The sequence below is a fragment of the Chelon labrosus genome (assembly GCF_963514085.1).
Source record: "Chelon labrosus genome assembly, chromosome: 24".
In the NCBI taxonomy this organism is placed as follows: Eukaryota; Metazoa; Chordata; class Actinopteri; order Mugiliformes; family Mugilidae; genus Chelon; species Chelon labrosus.
This window is the reverse complement of record NC_140357.1, coordinates 2,264,831-2,281,794: the sequence shown is the minus strand read 5'-3', so window position 1 is coordinate 2,281,794 and position 16,964 is coordinate 2,264,831. Positions and strand designations below refer to the sequence as shown.

At 44.1% G+C, this 16,964-nt stretch overlaps 1 protein-coding gene across 1 annotated transcript in view; it reads left to right on the top strand.

Moving 5' to 3' along the window:
* Positions 1-5,089: 5,089 nt before the first annotated feature.
* The window catches only part of dmd (dystrophin), a gene marked incomplete at its 3' end in the record, with an annotated part of 278,458 nt that continues 266,583 nt past the window's right edge, over positions 5,090-16,964 (top strand). Inside the window, exon 1 of the mRNA XM_084574167.1 lies at positions 5,090-5,185. Coding sequence (XP_084430293.1) covers positions 5,104-5,185 — 82 coding nt within the window. The 5' untranslated portion in view covers positions 5,090-5,103. The remainder of the gene's footprint in view (positions 5,186-16,964) is intronic.

Sequence of the window (16,964 nt, the reverse complement as noted above, 5' to 3'; positions counted from 1 at the left end):
GCAACGTTCTTGTAAACCTCAACTATTAACTCCAAGTCCAATCGTGCCTCTCAAGGCGCTAACAGGCAAAAACACACTTTCCGTCATCTGGGTATCCGCTGGCCACGCCGGCAGCCTGTGAAACACTGGCAAAGCCATCAGACGGCTTACCAGACGGAACATTTTGTAGCTGCTAGTATTAATACATTTCAAATTTGAACTTTCGACCAGATGCAGAAGAAAAAAGCTGCGTTTGTCTTAATTAGATGCTGAAATCAATGAGACGCTCATAATTATAATATTCTAAGTGATAGCGTAAATATGCTTGCACCAGTTTCAGAAATGACCTACATGCTTTGATTTTTAATGAAGCCCGTCAGTATATTTCTGGATAAATCCTTATTTGCGTCAAGTCTCTCGGTATAATATCTGTGGGGTACAACTCCAGCTTGGTGATTTGCTACAAAATAGGATACCCGTGCTAATAAAAGGTTCTTGAGTCTCTGACCCGCGTTGGTTCTTTGTGCGTTTTAACCCAGGTCTGACTCTTAGCTATTAGCATTTGTTTGGTTATTAACTTGCTGATGAAAAGTAGAGGCTCGTAAACAGAGGCCGCTCTCTTTTATGCCTCGTCTCCCAGTAGACTGGAGAGAAACACTGTCTAATGATGTGCATAGGGACTTAGGACGTGCGTGTGCGCTTGAATGACAGCATAATAATGTAAGCGAAAGAGAGAGCTCGGGTGTGTGTGTGCATGTTCGTTGGCATGTTTTAGATGCCATTGTAGAGATGTCAGTAAAAAGCATTTATCTCTTTGTACGTCGGCACATTAAATCACTGAACGGAACGTCTCACCCTCTGCCTCACTTTGTCTAATTTCTTTCTTTCTTATGATCTTTATTATGCTCTGAAATGACTGCAATTCCACCTTACTCACTTTCAGTTTTATCTTACAGGAGCGGCGCTCTTATATTCGGCACTGTAATTTCCAGGTATGCCGAGTCACGCTCAGCCGATTACGCAGTCCTTAAAAAGGGGAAGCACTTAAGTCTGAATATGGAGGATGTGACGTGGAACACTTTTAAAAATGTTTTATTTAATTCGATAACCTAAGTATAGATGCATTTAGAGCTGTGCAATGCCCTTAGGTGTTTTCCCTTTAGATTGCCATCATTGTGTCCTTGTGTTCTGTAAAGTGTCCTTGTGTGTCTTGAAAGGCGCTTATAAATTAAATGTATTATTATTATTATTATAAATGGGATTATAATCAATATAACTTTGCTTTTTGGAGAAGAATTTACAAAAATAACAACAAAAGCCAACAAATGTGCTGCATATATAAAGGATCTCAAGACACCTGGATCTGGAAGGTCCAGTCACTGGTTTAGACACAAAAGAAGAAGTACAAGTTAAAGGATGGATGCAAAAAATATCCAAAATGATTGAACACATGTGTAAATCTGCCGAGAGAGGGCCTTTCCTCGCAGGCTTAGTGGACCATGCAAGGCGGAGACAAGTGACGGAAGCCATCAGGACACCTTCAGTGGCTGAGGTAGGAGAGACTCTGCATCATGATTCCATTTGTAATAGCAATTTAAATACTGTATGAATACTGAATTTTATGCTAACGATATAATCATACGAATCTGAGTGGGACAAGCTCCAACGGATGATTTAAAATGAGTTCCAACCACAAAAAGGTACCCCAATTGTCTGCAACTATGCATTTCAGTTTCCTACTGTGAGTTACTTGGGCGTACGTTTGCTAAAAGGTTAAACTTGGTCGCCATTGAGACGCCAACAGTTGCCTAGCCTAGCGTGTACACGATAAAGCTTGACGCTAGTTTAGGCTTGGATTTAAGTTGTTGGTGGTATCACCCGGGAGGATCCGGCTGAACTTATACTGACATATCAAGGGTTTATTCCAAACAAACACGGGATACTTTTCACTAATTAGCTGAATAAACTCATTACAGTTCATATCTCGGCTCTCGAGGCCACCTATTAGCAGAAACCCCCCCTGCCAGTTAGGAGTTGAGCCAGTTACCGCCATACCGAAAGGCTCCGAGGAGCCAGAACAAACACTTGACCAAAACATATTAACATAAATTTAGCATTTCGCCCCACAGAGACCTGAATTTCTTTTTTTACCGTTGGCTGAGAAGGCACGCAAACAGGGACAAAAAGAGAACAAAGATTCTTGCTTGCTGTTACAGGAACTGCGGGGGGACGTCAAGATTTCCGCAAGTTCCTGAAGATCCACAACAGCTAGTGCTGATACCGGCAGTTCCTTGGAGCAGGAGTGGCCTTTGATGCCACGGTGAAGTGGCATCAAAGCCTTAATTGAGGCAAGGAAGTTCATTGGTAGACGGGACGTAACGGGAATAGATGGATGGGGGGTAGAGAGGGGTCGAGGAGAAGGGATGACGGGTGGAATGCATAGATGGATGATGGTGTTTAGATGCACCGGATTGGGCCTCCTTGTGCCCTGCTTCCCGTAGTGAAAGATGGAAAGGGAGGAAAAGAACTGAGAGGGATGGGAAGGTTGAGAACTGAGATGAACATAAAGAGAAAGAGAGTTAAGGCACACCTTAAAAGGTATGGACGGGACATTGAATGGCACTTGTGTTGTTCCTGCACCTACTTAGAATAACTTTGTATTGTTTTAGCCCATGATTTAAGCTCCAACAAATGTTTTTTTTTTGGACTGCTGACTCACTTTGGTGGCGTAGAGCAAATACAGCGTCTGTACCTGGTTCTGAGTACTTCCAGGAGAGTCAAAGGTCGATAATGGGCCGTCACGCCTTGTCAACCTGGATTACCTCTCCTCATCAGAGTAAGTACACCTACCTGTCCCCTCAATCTCCATCTGTTATAGCCTCCAACACATACACAATATCAGGGGTTTGTCTGAACAAGCTCATACCCTCGCTTTTATTTCTGGGTCTCGCGCTCGGATGGGTTTTTCAAATCAGTGGCAGCTCCGTCGTCGTTTACTCATCGTGCCGTCTCCAGGAAACGTCTTTCCTAGTCTCGCTGGCCTGTTTCACAGTCGGGACCCATGCTGTACAGTACGTCCTAACCTGTGGCTATACTGCCTCCTGCTGTGCATAGTTTGCATTGAGTTTAAGCAGACACTGGAAGAAAGAGTGAGTGCCCCAACCGAATGGTGTATGATCAGTTCACACTAAAAACAACAACAAAAAAAGAACAATTAAAACTCCCTCCACTCTAAATGTTGCTACTCTATACACCGATCAGGCATAACATTATGACCAAAGAATGGACATGGGCCTTCTGAGGGTGTCCTGTGGTGTCTGGCAACACAATGTTGTTAGTTGGGGCCTTTGAGTCCTATGGGTTGAGGGGAGGGGCCTCTGTGGATCATCCCACAGATACTTGATCAGTTTGGGATCTGGTGAATTTGGAGGCCAGGTCAACACCTTGTGCTGTTCTTCATGTTTTTTTTTTTTAGTTGTTCCTAAACTGGTCTGGTCTAGGTGGGTGCTACATGTCTAAGTAAAATCTACATGAGTGCCATGTCCAAAAGTTTCCCAGCAGAACATTTCATTGTCACAAGATGGCAAATGTTAGTGGTTTTAAGATAATCCTTTAAGATAATCCTTTAAGATCATCCTTTAACATGTCCGACTGATGTATTGTATAACAGGTCTATAATTCGGCGGGAGGGGCGGTCTTCATCAGGATCAGGGGGAGCCTTCAACAGCTGATAAGTCCTGATGTTTTAGGGACTGATTTAGTAAAAAATGGCGAAGTGTGGTCAAGAAATGTTTTATAATCCTCTAAAGTTCACCTCTTATTGTTTTAATTCTCAACTTTGTGTGGAGGATGTAATCATGAGACACTGTGACTGTTACGTGGGGTGGAAAGTTTCAGCCAGAGAAAGTTTGAAAGTACTTTGTGACAGTAACACAGTAGCAATATCACCAAGTGGAGCAGCTGAAAGCCACTAGTCCCCCCCCCCGCCCCGGCAGCCCACCCACCTACCCACCCGCCCACACACACACACAGGGCTCTCTGCAGCTGCCTGGGAAGCCGAGGTTTCTGTTTTTGGAACTGCCTCATTCACTTACAGCCCTCGCCAGCAGACTTCCACAGCACTTGCGAGGATCCTGGAGTCCGCGGCCCACAGCAGCGTCCGCATCCATCATATATCATCGAATCTAATAATAGCAGCGACTCTCAGGCTCGCGAATGCGCGGCGCGCCGTGCGTAAATGGAGCCATTACGGTAAACCAAGTCCCACCTCTGACCGGTTTGGTAATTCAAAGCGGGGGCATCAATTTATTCAACAGATCCAGCGTTAATGAGCCTCTAACCAGCCAACCACAATGAGCTAAGCGCTTTCCCACCGGAGAGGGGCAGTGCGTGCCTCTAATGTGATTTCACATTCAAGATTTGTATTTATTTCTATTTTTTTTTGGCGAGATTATTTCGCCTGCATCTTTTCCCTGATAAACAAACACTGCACAGACCTTATGTGGTGCTTAGAAGACATTTAAATGCAGCCAGAAAAATGATAAATAAGATCAATTAGACTTGAGGGTATGCGCAAAATCATTACGCTCACATTTAAATAGAGATGCATTTTGTTTACACTGGTTAGGGCATGCCACTTGACCCAACCCCCCCCCCAACCTGGATGTGAAGTCAAAGTTGACACCCCTCCATGTTTATTTTCAACTCCACATCATCATCGTCTGCGCTGAGATAAACTTCCACTGATGTGTCCGCTGGGTGTCGGGTTTTACGCGTGGCGCTCGCCAAACGGGACGGGCGCCCGCGGCGAGCCAGCCCCACTACTATTTAGAGGTGGGAATGCTCCGACACCCAGCCCCCTCCCCCCCCTCCCCCCACTGCACACCTGCTCCCCTCCGTCCGTCCCCGTGTGACAGACTCCTATCTATCCCTCCTAACTTTTTATCCCCTCCTTCTTAACACCGAACCCAAGACTCTTGTGTCCACATCGTGCTCCCTACCTTCAAGGGTTTGTTTTGGATTTCTTCGCCGGGCCCCTACTGGAGAATTTAACCTGTGTGTACCCCGATAATTCACTTTTTTTCGTTTTTTTTTTTTTTTTAAACCGGTACCTTGTTGTTATCGATGGCGGAGGGTGTGCGCCCCGAGGACTACTGCGACGAGCCGGTGGAGGATGAGTTTGGAGAGATCATCAAGTGTCGATCTGGTAGGAGATAGAAGCTTCACATGCGTGTGTGTGTGTGTGTGTGTGTGTGTGTGTGTGTGTGGAGCCTGTGTGAACTTCATCAGTCTCACTGATGCCATCAAATCCCACCGGTGCTGCTTCCACGCCACTGACAGCACCTCAGAAGTCACCCCAAACTGTTGCACATGGCCTTATCAGCAGGATGCAGATTGGAGAACTTCTCCATTCAGGCTGTTGGATGATGTAGATCCATAGCCTGTACATGTGTTGTACAGTAGTTAGGATTGAGTTATAAAGGGGCTAAGTGCAGACTATTTTTAGACGCGACTGTCAGATTACATGTCATAACTTTGCAGAATTGCTGCGGGCAAGGTTTGATAGCGTCAGGGCTGGAATTTGGGACAGCATTTCCCATAAACCCTCTCACCTCCTGTGATGCTTGGACATTATCAAATCTAAAAACAGCTGATGCAGGCATGTGACCTTGCCTTGAAGAAAATGCTGAGAAAACACGACAAAGTAACTCGGCGGCCGTACTAAATGTCACTTTCCGACAGCTACTGTGAGGCTAAAAGCTGAGTTGTTCCTGTGCTGCAATGCTGTTTGCATTTCTTTCTTTGACTATTCAATTCAATTTCATGAAGCGGGAACGGTTTCCAAATCGTTAACCATGCAAGTGTGCTTATTTTGGACCTTTGCAAAGTCCTATCTGAGTAAAAGCAATAATCCACACTGAGGCGTGTGCTTAAAAGAGGTGCTCCAGCAAGGCAGGTCTGTACTTCAGCAAAGTGGGGGGATTGCGTGAGAGACAGACGGAAGCAGAAGCAGTTTTAGAGTCGGGACTTATAGAAGTTTCTTGGCTGTCTTCCTCATCCTTGTTGCTACCACTGTCATTGACAACTATTGGCCTTGGGGGGCCTAATATTAGCCCCTGTGGAACACCAAGCAGTCGCCTGTCTGGCCTGTTGACAAGCTGAGGTAAAGCTTGTCAACATACCTCTGGATGGGAAAACGAATGGTGTACATTATGCTGAAGAAGTTGAGTAATCATAATCTTTAGTCCCAAAAATGGGTTAAGCTCCAAAACGTTTCTGTAAATGCAATTGTCTCTTTCTTTCTGTTGGTTTATACTACGCCACTGTGAGCATTCATAGCTGTGTACTTTTAATGAAACCACATCAATGAAGAAAAGAGAGAAAATCCCAGAGCAGATGGTGCGTAGGAAGCAACGTCTGAGAGACATGGACGAGGAAATGTATTGTGGACCAATTGTAGTTGTTGTGGTCAGCGTCGTTGAAAGGGTTAGTGTACCTATGACATCCATCTGCAGAATCATAAATCTAGATTCAGGCTTAAGTTTTGGCCAGGTCGTTTATACTTGATGAGAAGCTCCGAAGCTGAACTCCATCCAGAGACGTCCTCATAGGGTCCCCCCAGTGCAGCATACGCCATAAGTGCTAAACATTGGGAGATGCGGGAGACAGACGATGAGAGGCACTTTTCTTAGTATTTGCAGACGTTAGCCAGTCGTTTTGACACCTATGTCCTTCGGATCACGCCGTTCATTCAGCACACAGCATAACGACCTCTACCAAAGAAAGATTTAGCGTTCACACTGCGTATGTTGGCATCTGGGAGCTCATAGAATGGTCGCTAGCATTTCTGCACTAACCACAGCCTTTTCCAATTTCTGACCAATTGCAGAATAGTTGCCGAACACTGCATGAGTAACAATTTCTGCCCGATTCATGTGTCGAGAACAAGCTGCGAGAACTCCCGAACTAGGGCTGCAAGAACAAACTTTTCAACAAACTCGCAGAGTACATAACAACCTTTTGCTAGATCCTAAAATCCCTACACCTTCAACCTGAAGTCTCCAAGACTTCATCACTGGTATATTGTTGGTGTACTTCTAGCTTAACTAGAGGATGTTGAAGTACTGTATGTGACTCCCTCTTCTTGGAATCAGTTGCCAAATTATTATTTTTTTTCTACACATCTGGCCGTAGAAGCTTTGACTGTTTCATGGCTCCTCTGTTTGATCCCAGATATTGACCACTGGTGATGAATGTTTGATGAGGGCTTTTGTGATTCTGCTTTTGTGCGAGTTGTTATATGTATGCCTGCAATCCAGCCCGCTACGTGCTGCCGCCTGTTTGACCTTATTGAAAATTGGGGTAACCTCAATAAGGTTTCTCGTGGTCACAACTAAGAAGCACTCCACTCAGATCCCCCAAATAATCCAACTATGCAGTCCAACCTTTTGCTAGATCCTAAAATCCCTACACCTTCAACCTGAAGTCTCCAAGACTTCATCACTGGTATATTGTTGGTGTACTTCTAGCTTAACTAGAGGATGTTGAAGTACTGTATGTGACTCCCTCTTCTTGGAATCAGTTGCCAAATTATTATTTTTTTTCTACACATCTGGCCGTAGAAGCTTTGACTGTTTCATGGCTCCTCTGTTTGATCCCAGATATTGACCACTGGTGATGAATGTTTGATGAGGGCTTTTGTGATTCTGCTTTTGTGCGAGTTGTTATATGTATGCCTGCAATCCAGCCCGCTACGTGCTGCCGCCTGTTTGACCTTATTGAAAATTGGGGTAACCTCAATAAGGTTTCTCGTGGTCACAACTAAGAAGCACTCCACTCAGATCCCCCAAATAATCCAACTATGCAGTCCAAGCTTCTATGGACTGAGGCTGCCACTCCCGTGCTCCCACTTACGTGATGTGTTTGCCAATGCTATTTTTGCCTCGTGAAATGCCACCCAGGGTCATTTAACTCGCATAAAAACACACCGCTTGTAGCGCCTTTTTAAACCCCGCGTTCGCTTCTACTCCCGAATCCTCTCCTGCCTCTGAATTAATTTAGCTCGGGTCTCGCCTTCAGAGCCAACACCTCTGTCGCGCCAGTCATTATCATTTTAGGGATGACACGCTACGTAGCCATACCCAGGGCTAAGAATGTCCTGGGCGAAGGTGTTGTTTGTGACCGTGACACCGAATCCCCTTGCAGCACGTCGGAGGCCGCGGAGGTTTTATTTCCTGTTATAGCTCTTGTAAATACTACATGACCTGGAATGGGCCACTGAGCGCCGAGACGCCGAGTCTGACAGACTTGCTGAGACAGATGGATGGACGGTATGGGTGGAAGTTTTTCCCGGGATATGTAATCACCCCTGCGCTGGTAGCTCAGGAGGCATTTCCTCTTGGCTGTCTCCCTCCCTATTTGTGTAAATAACTTTTATTTTGTTCTCCTTTGAGTGACCTGCCTTGAATAAATAATACCCACTCTCGCTCTCATGCACATACAGTACGCACACTTTCTCTTGTTTCTGCCTCTTACCCGCTCCCCCACTGTACAGCTGGTGGGTCATCTCACGCTGGAAATAGCGTTCAGCTGGCCTGATGGACGGCTGCTGTGTGGTGTCAGATAGCCTAGCCCTTACATCTCTCTATATTCTCTTTATATCTTTTACTCCCTTTTATCCACCTTTTCCCTTTTCCTCTTGCACCCCTTCTTCTGTTTGTTTCCTTTTCCTCCTTTTCCATCCTTACACTAAACTGCTTTAGAATCTTCAGTTTCCATCTCTGCTTTTATTTGCTGCCCCCCCTCTCTCTGTCATATCTTACCACCCAAGTTGTTCTCCATTGTATGACCAGTCTTTCTGCCAGTTTCTAAATCTAGCTGTCTGTCTCTGGGCCGCATGCCTCACTGCAAATAACTGACATACCAACCCCTTCCCATGTTTACATGGAGTATTTCGGTAATAATCGCAATAATAGCACAGTCAGGATAAAAATTGCCAGATGCAACCACCTCGGTCAGTTGATGTAACTCATGTACAATCTGTTGGATAGAAACAGATTAGCACCCAATAATCACAGAAACACTTGATCTGATTGTTTCTGTCTAGGTGGTATAAATTCACAGATGAGGCATAGCATTACGATCACCTTCCTAATATTGTGTAGGTCTCCCTTGTGACTCCGAAACAGTTGTGACTCATCAGAGAATGGACACGGGCCTGCTGGATGTTGTTAGTGGGGGTCTTTGGGTCCTATGGGTTGAGGGGAGGGGCCTCTGTGGATCATCCCACAGATACTTGATCAGTTTGGGATCTAGTGAATCTGGAGGCCAGGTCAACACCTCGTGCTGTTCTTCATGTTTTTTGAGTTGCTCCTAAACTGGTTTTGTGTGTACATCCTGCTGGGGATGGCTGCTGCCATCAAGGAGTGTCATTGCTATGGGGTGGGGGTGCCTGGTCTGGTCTAGGTGGGTGGTACATGTCTAAGTAACATCCACACCAATGAATGCCAGGTCCAAAGGTCTCCCAGAAGAACATTGAACTGTCACAAGATGGTCAATGTTAGTTACTTCACCTGTCAGTAGTCATAATGTTGTGGCTGATCAGTGTATATTTTGAAGGCATATTTGACCCACGTGAGGTTAACCTCCGTCGATCTGGCAAGTTTCTTGCAGGGACTGAAACATGGCAGTGTACCAAAACGTGTTGTTGAAACAGATGATGACAGATGTTTGACAAGATGATCAGTGTGTGCAGCTCTGTTGAATACATGGATAACCTTAAAATCTTTGTTTTCATTGAATTATTTTAGTGTTGTCAATTAAGTTGGGAAAAAAAATATATCTTCTGTTATATTTCCAGCAAATTTCCCCCCAAAAAACAGCTGAAACAATGGCAGCGGGACCTTTAGGGTTTTCTTGAAGATGTTCTACAACTCATTCAAGTAGCTACTTCAAGTCTAAAAGACTGGCAAGGAGTTGGTTGTTGCTCACCTGCACCTCAGATTACCAGAGTCTAGACCAAGTCATATGAGGTGAAACATCTTTCAGAAACTCGACAAGTTCAGTTGCTGTTTTTCCAGCTTTTTTTTTTTTTGGGTATACCATGACCTGGATAACTGAGAACCTTCACAGACATACATCCACCAGATTTGAAGCTCCACAGTGGGCAAATCCACTATGGACATATCTAAAAAGTTATATTCCGATTGACGTTTTCCAGGATGTAAATGCGAAGATCTTATTAAATCATTTTATCTTACGTCCAATTAAGTTGGAGTCTCTGATCTCTCAGATTGATTTCATCCGGGTTGAAGAACCATTGTCAAAGTCAATGTGTATGTCTTCACGTATCCAAAAGGCCTGAAAGCTTTATTTGACGGATCTGTACATCCTTTTTCCTTTCACTCTCCCCCCCTGCATCTCTTTCTCTTTACCTCTATCCTGTCCATTTCTCTTCCTAACTTTCAGATCTCTTTCTTCTGGCTCAGGGGAGGGTGCCGTCTTCAGTACACCAGCCAGGAAGTCATAACTGATCCTCCTCCTTCCCCACTTTCGCTTTTTCTGATCTTGTTTACCAGTTACCAGATCTAGATAATTTGTCCATTTGTTTTCTTTCCAGTCAGAATACCGCTGCAGGTATACAGTGGGTGGACGCATAAGCCGACAATTAACATTCAGGGACTGAAATTGTCCCTTTAGGGGTCGACGGGGTTGACGCTGTCCTTTCATCTTTTGAGTATTAGATTTACCTGTCATCAGCGCAGTCACAGATCTCGATGTCGTAAAGACGATCTCACGAGTTGCATTTGAAGGCCACATAGCCATGCCGGCAGCTCTTTGAAGCTGCATTAAGCAATCGTAAATGGTTTTGAATTTATATAGCGCTTTTCACTTCCACCCATTCACACACCAGTGCCAAGCAATGGCAGCAACTCGGAGTTCAGTGTCTTGCTCAAGGACTCAAATCCAATGTTTGGAGGTAGATCGTTTACTGTGTTGGCTACACCACTCCAGCGTGTCATCAAAGGCAATTGTACCCTGATGTTTCGCAGGTAGCTGTGCGGTTCATTGGGTTCCCTGTGATTGCTGGTTAGAGCTAAACACAACATACAGCTAAAGACTAATGTTGGCATATATTTTGACGTCCCTAGAGCAAAGCCACCGCGGCAATCCAGAGGCAAATGCTGCATTTAAATGTGGCTGCGTTTGCTGCATACATGAGAAAAGTCCATGTGAACAGCGCCCTCTTGTGGTATTCCAAATCTTGTGAGTGGACATTTTCTGTAATCTCAGAGTTTACGGGTTGTGACGTCTTTGCCATAGATGGTGTGATGTCTTTTGCCTTAACTTTTCATTACGCCTTTGCATTTTCTCATCGAGTTCCGTGCTTGTGACCTGCAAAGCCTCGACGGGTTCTGGACGCCCACAGTTGCCAAGCAGCAGTGCTCTCAGGACTCCCAGCCGCCCTATATGACTCTTTACTGGGTTGAATTTGTTTCCGCATAATAATCCAGGTCAACATCCAGGGACTGGATTCAATTCATTTTAATGAAGTCTAATTTATTGTATATAGCCTGCAGAACAAACACACGCTTTGCAGAATCTGAAGCCTGAATCTCTTGGAGCAAACACTGAGCTGGTTATTAGTTTTGCATACATTTAGACCCAGTGAATACACAGACTGGCTGAGCCTGTACACACTACAGGATTATCACTCTAGGCCTCCTTTTAAACAAGAATAAACTCATCAGTTCTTCTCTAGATGGCGTAAAAGCGAGCTATTTTTTCACCTTAGAAAGAAAATTCCTAAAGAGTCACTGTGGGCTCTGAAAACTGAGAGTGCAAACCTCAAATCCAATCCGAGTCAGCGGCCCTCATGGACAGAAGATGGCAGCAGAGACAGCTGCTGGCTTTTTTATCCTTAGTCCTTAGAGAGAGAGACACCGTGTGAGGAGCTGGCAATAAAGACGAATGCGTGGGAAAACGGATCCGTTCTTGGGAGATTTGGCTCCGTGTGAGAGAAAAACAGGTTGATATGAACGGAGAGCGAGAGAGGGGACGGAGGGGAAGGCAAACACAAAAACAAGAAAGGTCGAGGAAGAGAAAAAAGGCAGCTGATGTTTTCTTAAAGGGAGAAAAGGATGGGTGGTAACATAAAAGACTGGGTGCGAAAGGATATAAACACACACAGTCTTTCTTGCTTGGAGTGGAGTGGGGGGTTCACTGTATGATCTGACCCACATGAAGTTTCTGGGTCACTACAGACCAGAAGCAGAGGAAGAAGAGGCTGTGCCTGTGTGTGGGGCGGGGGGGTTGTAATGAGTCTGGCGGTTGAGGATCCCAAAGGAACCCCGTTTCCTGCTCAATCAGACACGTCTGCGCATACACAAAAACCCTTTTTTAGGTTAGGAGGAGCCATGGCAGGGAAAATGGGTTTTCTCCAAATCAGGTTGCACCCTTCTCTCGTGGAAATGGGCCGACAGCTCGCAGCAGGGCTCGCGCCGATCAATCAGGAGCGGAGGAAGAGTCACGCTGGGGCGAAAGTCGGCCGCGGAGATTGTTTCTCCTTGAACACGTCGTCGTGCCTTTTTGATGGGTCACGCCTTCATTATCATCATCATCATCAGTCTGAGACAGCTGCCGTGGCGTCCTCTGAGGATTTAACCTTTCAGATGAAAGTTGAGAGGAAATTTCGGTTTGAATCCCGAAATCTGAACGCAAACACGCCGGGTTTGGAATCCTTACTGGATCTGGATTAGCGGGGATTTACAAGACGTTGAAGCGTGGATCGATAGTTTGAGTTAACTTTTAAACAAACAATAAAAACGACAAATGTGTCTTAAATACAAAGAGAGGACCCACAAATCAGTAGCTCTGGAGGATAAACATATCTTCTGAAATGATAAAAAAACTCAATTCGTATGTGTTTGATCAATAGAAGTATTGTTACAAAGCACCGTGCATGCTTTCAGCTTGAAACCGTAGAGGGAATTATTAAAAAGCGCGAACTGCTCCCTCAAAATCTGCTGTTTGAGGCTTAAGACCGAGGTTAAGGATTTAGAGCTCAGTTCAAAAGTAGTCATTTTCAATTTCATTCATACAGTGCCAATAACAATTAAAAATTTCTCAAGAGGCTTTACAGACACCCAGATTCTAAAACTTCCAGAGCAAGCGCTAAGGCGACGGTGGCAAGGGAAGCTCCCTTTCAACTGGAAGAAACTTTGACGAGAAGCCAGCTCAGATGGGGGGGGGACCTATCTGATTGAGGCCAGTCGGGTAAAGACAGGAAAAGACAGAGAAGAGGAGAGGAGAAGAAGAGAAGAGAGCAGGAAAAAGGATGAGATTAAATTAAACATACAGTTGAAAAAAGCATACATACAGCATCTCAACATAATACAACAGTACAAGACGACGAATAGTCCTAGATGAGAGCACGGCTTTTGTTATGATAGATCATGGCAGACCTTTAAACAGGCTGAGGCACTGGGTGGGGATATCAGGGACAGCTCTTGACTGGTTCTCATATTTATTAGACAGAAGGTTTTATGTTACTGTAAATAATTTGAAATCATCGGTGTGTTATATGAAATATGGTGTTCCTCAGGGGGCGGTTTTAGGACCAATTTTATTCTCTCTGTACATGCTTCCCTTGGGAGACATCATTCGCAGGCATGGCCTCTCCTTCCACTTTTACACGGACGATACCCAGATCTACCTGCCTTTTAACTCTTCAGACATGAGAACCCAGTGTTCATTACACAACTGCCTATACAACATCAAAAAATGGATGAACAACAACTTCCTGCAGTTAAACTCAGACAAAACAGAAATGATTATTCTTGGACTCCAACAGCAGCCAAAAAAAGTTCTTCACTTCTGCAAGAACATCAGTGCTGTTGTGATGAACCTCGTTGTCTTGACTGATTGTGACCTAAGTTTTGAGTCCCATATTACCAAGACAGTTCAAAGTTGTTTTTAATGTCCTTGTGAAGCACCTTGTAATGTTGATTTGCTTCATATTAATACTTTTCTGAACATGTCTAAAACCATATCTTCCCATAGTCCAATCAGCCAGTGAAACTATTAATAATAAAGGTGGGGATGAAGGTGCACATTTCATGACCGTATTCATTCCTGTCGGGGTTGTTGAAGCAATGTCGAAAAAAGGGCAAACCTGGGTAGCCACTGTGTAATCCGGGCACGCTTGTTGGTTTTGAAAAGTTTGCAAAATTGCTATGCAGCTCTCTTTTTAGTCCGACTGGAAATGTGCGGGACCATCTGCTAAGCACTCAGTTTGAAGCATGCCGTGTGAGGAATGCATTTCGTCAGCGAGGGCCCTCTCGAGTAGCACAAATGCGCGTGGATGCTGCTCATTACCTCGCAGCAGGTGCGTGATGAATACTTACATATGCAGCGAGTTGGATTCATAGAACTGGGCTTCTGCAAATCAGTCTGGTTTTTAAATAATTATTAAATAATATGACTAAAATGTTGCCATTACATTCATTTCAGTCTTCAGCAAATACACAAAATATCAATTTATATCAAAATACAGACAGAAATAACTAACTACTGCATGTACAGACAGACTTTTGATGAAATGCATATTTTATTATATTGTCAATTTATATATAAAGCACATTTAAACAGTCAAACACAAAGACATTAAGGGTAAAATATAAATGCTAAATTAAAAGTACTAAAGTATTAATACACAATAAAAAGAGTAGATCTCAAATTGGATTAAATGCCAAAGAATAATAAATTTATTTTTAAGAAAGGACTTAAAAACAGGCAGTGTCTAGGCCTGCCAAAAGTCCAGAGGTAAACTGTTTCAGAGTTTGGAAGGGCTGACCTGAGTGTGGTTGTAGGAGATCAGAGAGACATGTTGGAGCCAGACCTTTCAGTGATTTATAGGCAAACACTTGAATTTTTAAAATCAACCTTAAAACGTAGTGGGAGCCAGAGAAGGAAGGCCAGGGCGGGGGAGATGTGTTCTCTTTTTCTTGACTCTAAAAGTCGAGCAGCAGTCTTAAGGCTTATGTAAGGTACTGCAGGACGTAGACGGGGTACGTACGTAACCTACGTACATAGCCTACGTACGTACGTAACCTACGTACGTACGTAACCTACGTACGTAACCTACGTACATAACCTACGTACGTAACCTATGCCGTACGCCGGTGTGAGCCATTTATGTTTGTGTGCTCGTCAGCCTGGCTTGCTCTGTAAAACACCACCCAAATGGTAGTTACTGGTGGACTTTCCCAGTCGGGTTAGTCGGGTCAGGCTGTGCCGATAGGGTCTGCGTAGGGTCTGGGTAGGGTCTGGGGTGACGCCGTAGCCACAGCATCAAACTGACATGGAGGTATAAATCGTGCATTAGCGAGAGACCTGGTTAACACCAGCGTAGAGGGCATTACAAGAGCCAATACGAGATGAGATAAAAACATGGATGACCCTTTTAAAAGACTTGACTTTTATATAAAAGCCTCACCTGGAACACCCTGGACTAAACCACTGAATTGATCTGTTTCTCCAATTTGAAGCTTTTAACAGAGGATTTCACAGACAGGAGGAGGGAGCAAACAAATTTGGGTTGGCGTGGGTGCTACCACATCACACGTGTTTGTTTATACACTAGAGAAACTCTTTAAAAGTGGTAGGCTTCACCTCTCCTCTTAGAATATTCTCCTCAGGCTTTGTACCCCGTCAGGGAATAACAAGCTAAGTTATATAAATGATAGAAAACGGAGAGAGATGGCAAAGATTCAGAGAAGAGAGGCAAGTTTCATTTACAAGACCGATATCAGTCCCCATCTGCCCTCCGACTGCATCTTCCGTTTCCATATGCATCCCTCTATATTTGACTCAAACCCTGCAATGAGCTCTATCCAAGAATTTAAAATGCCTTGGCTTCTAGGAGTATGTATATGCCAGCACAGGAAATGTGTGAGCACTTAAATAAGACTCCTTCTCCTTGTCCTAATGAATACTGCATTGGAAAGGGACTGCGAGTGTTGTGCATATATGTTTGGGGCTGGAAAATATGTGTTAACAACACACTTATCTTCACTTGGCCATGCTCTTTGCTCAATTTTTCGGTTGTCAATAAGGATGCAGACGCTTTTTGCAAGGGGCATTTGGCAACTAATGAGAATTTAACTGTCTGTTAATCTATAAAAATGTCTGAATGCAGTAAAAAAATGGCCCGCCACAGTTTCTCTCAAGCTTCGAAGCCCGGAGGTTTTGAATTCGCGGTGATGGAAAACAAAGAAAGGCGGTGACTCGGTCACATTTCACAGAACAGGGAAAAACGTTTGAATGAAGTATTGAAGAAAAGTCGCTTTCACCAATATTTCACCAGCACTCTTCAGCAAATATGAAGAGTCATGCGTAGACACTGAAAGATTTTGGGATTTACTTGAATTACTCATATCAGTTCTGTAGAAAACCCTCACACTTCCGCTTCAAGGTTTATTAGGTCACCTCGATACCTAAGGTTACTGCTGTAACCCCGGTTTCTAGTAGTGGCCTTCTTAAGACTCTCTGGGCTGTGGGTGTAATGCGGGTTACAGTTAAAATCTTCTGAAATCAACAACACGGCAGGACAGTACACACATAACTTTATTACCTTGATTACATGCGCGTTACACCCCTAAATGTCCCACCATAAACAAAGAAAGGTAGGAACCAATATTACTCTATAAGGGTGTCAGATAACAGAAAATAATATTGCACAACTAAATATACAATGTAAATTATTATAATAAAAATGTATCCTTAAAATAATCCAAATGTGTTCAATAACTATGGTTACAATACTATAGATGTTTTTCATTTATTTTTTACTTTTGTCAGAGTGGTCCTACTGTTTTTCCCTTTACACCGCTAAGGTTACAGCTAAATAGGTTTTTATTTGCAGATTCACGACGTTATTGTGAATGAAGCTTGCCTGAAAATGGAGAAGAACAAGTAACCTTCCA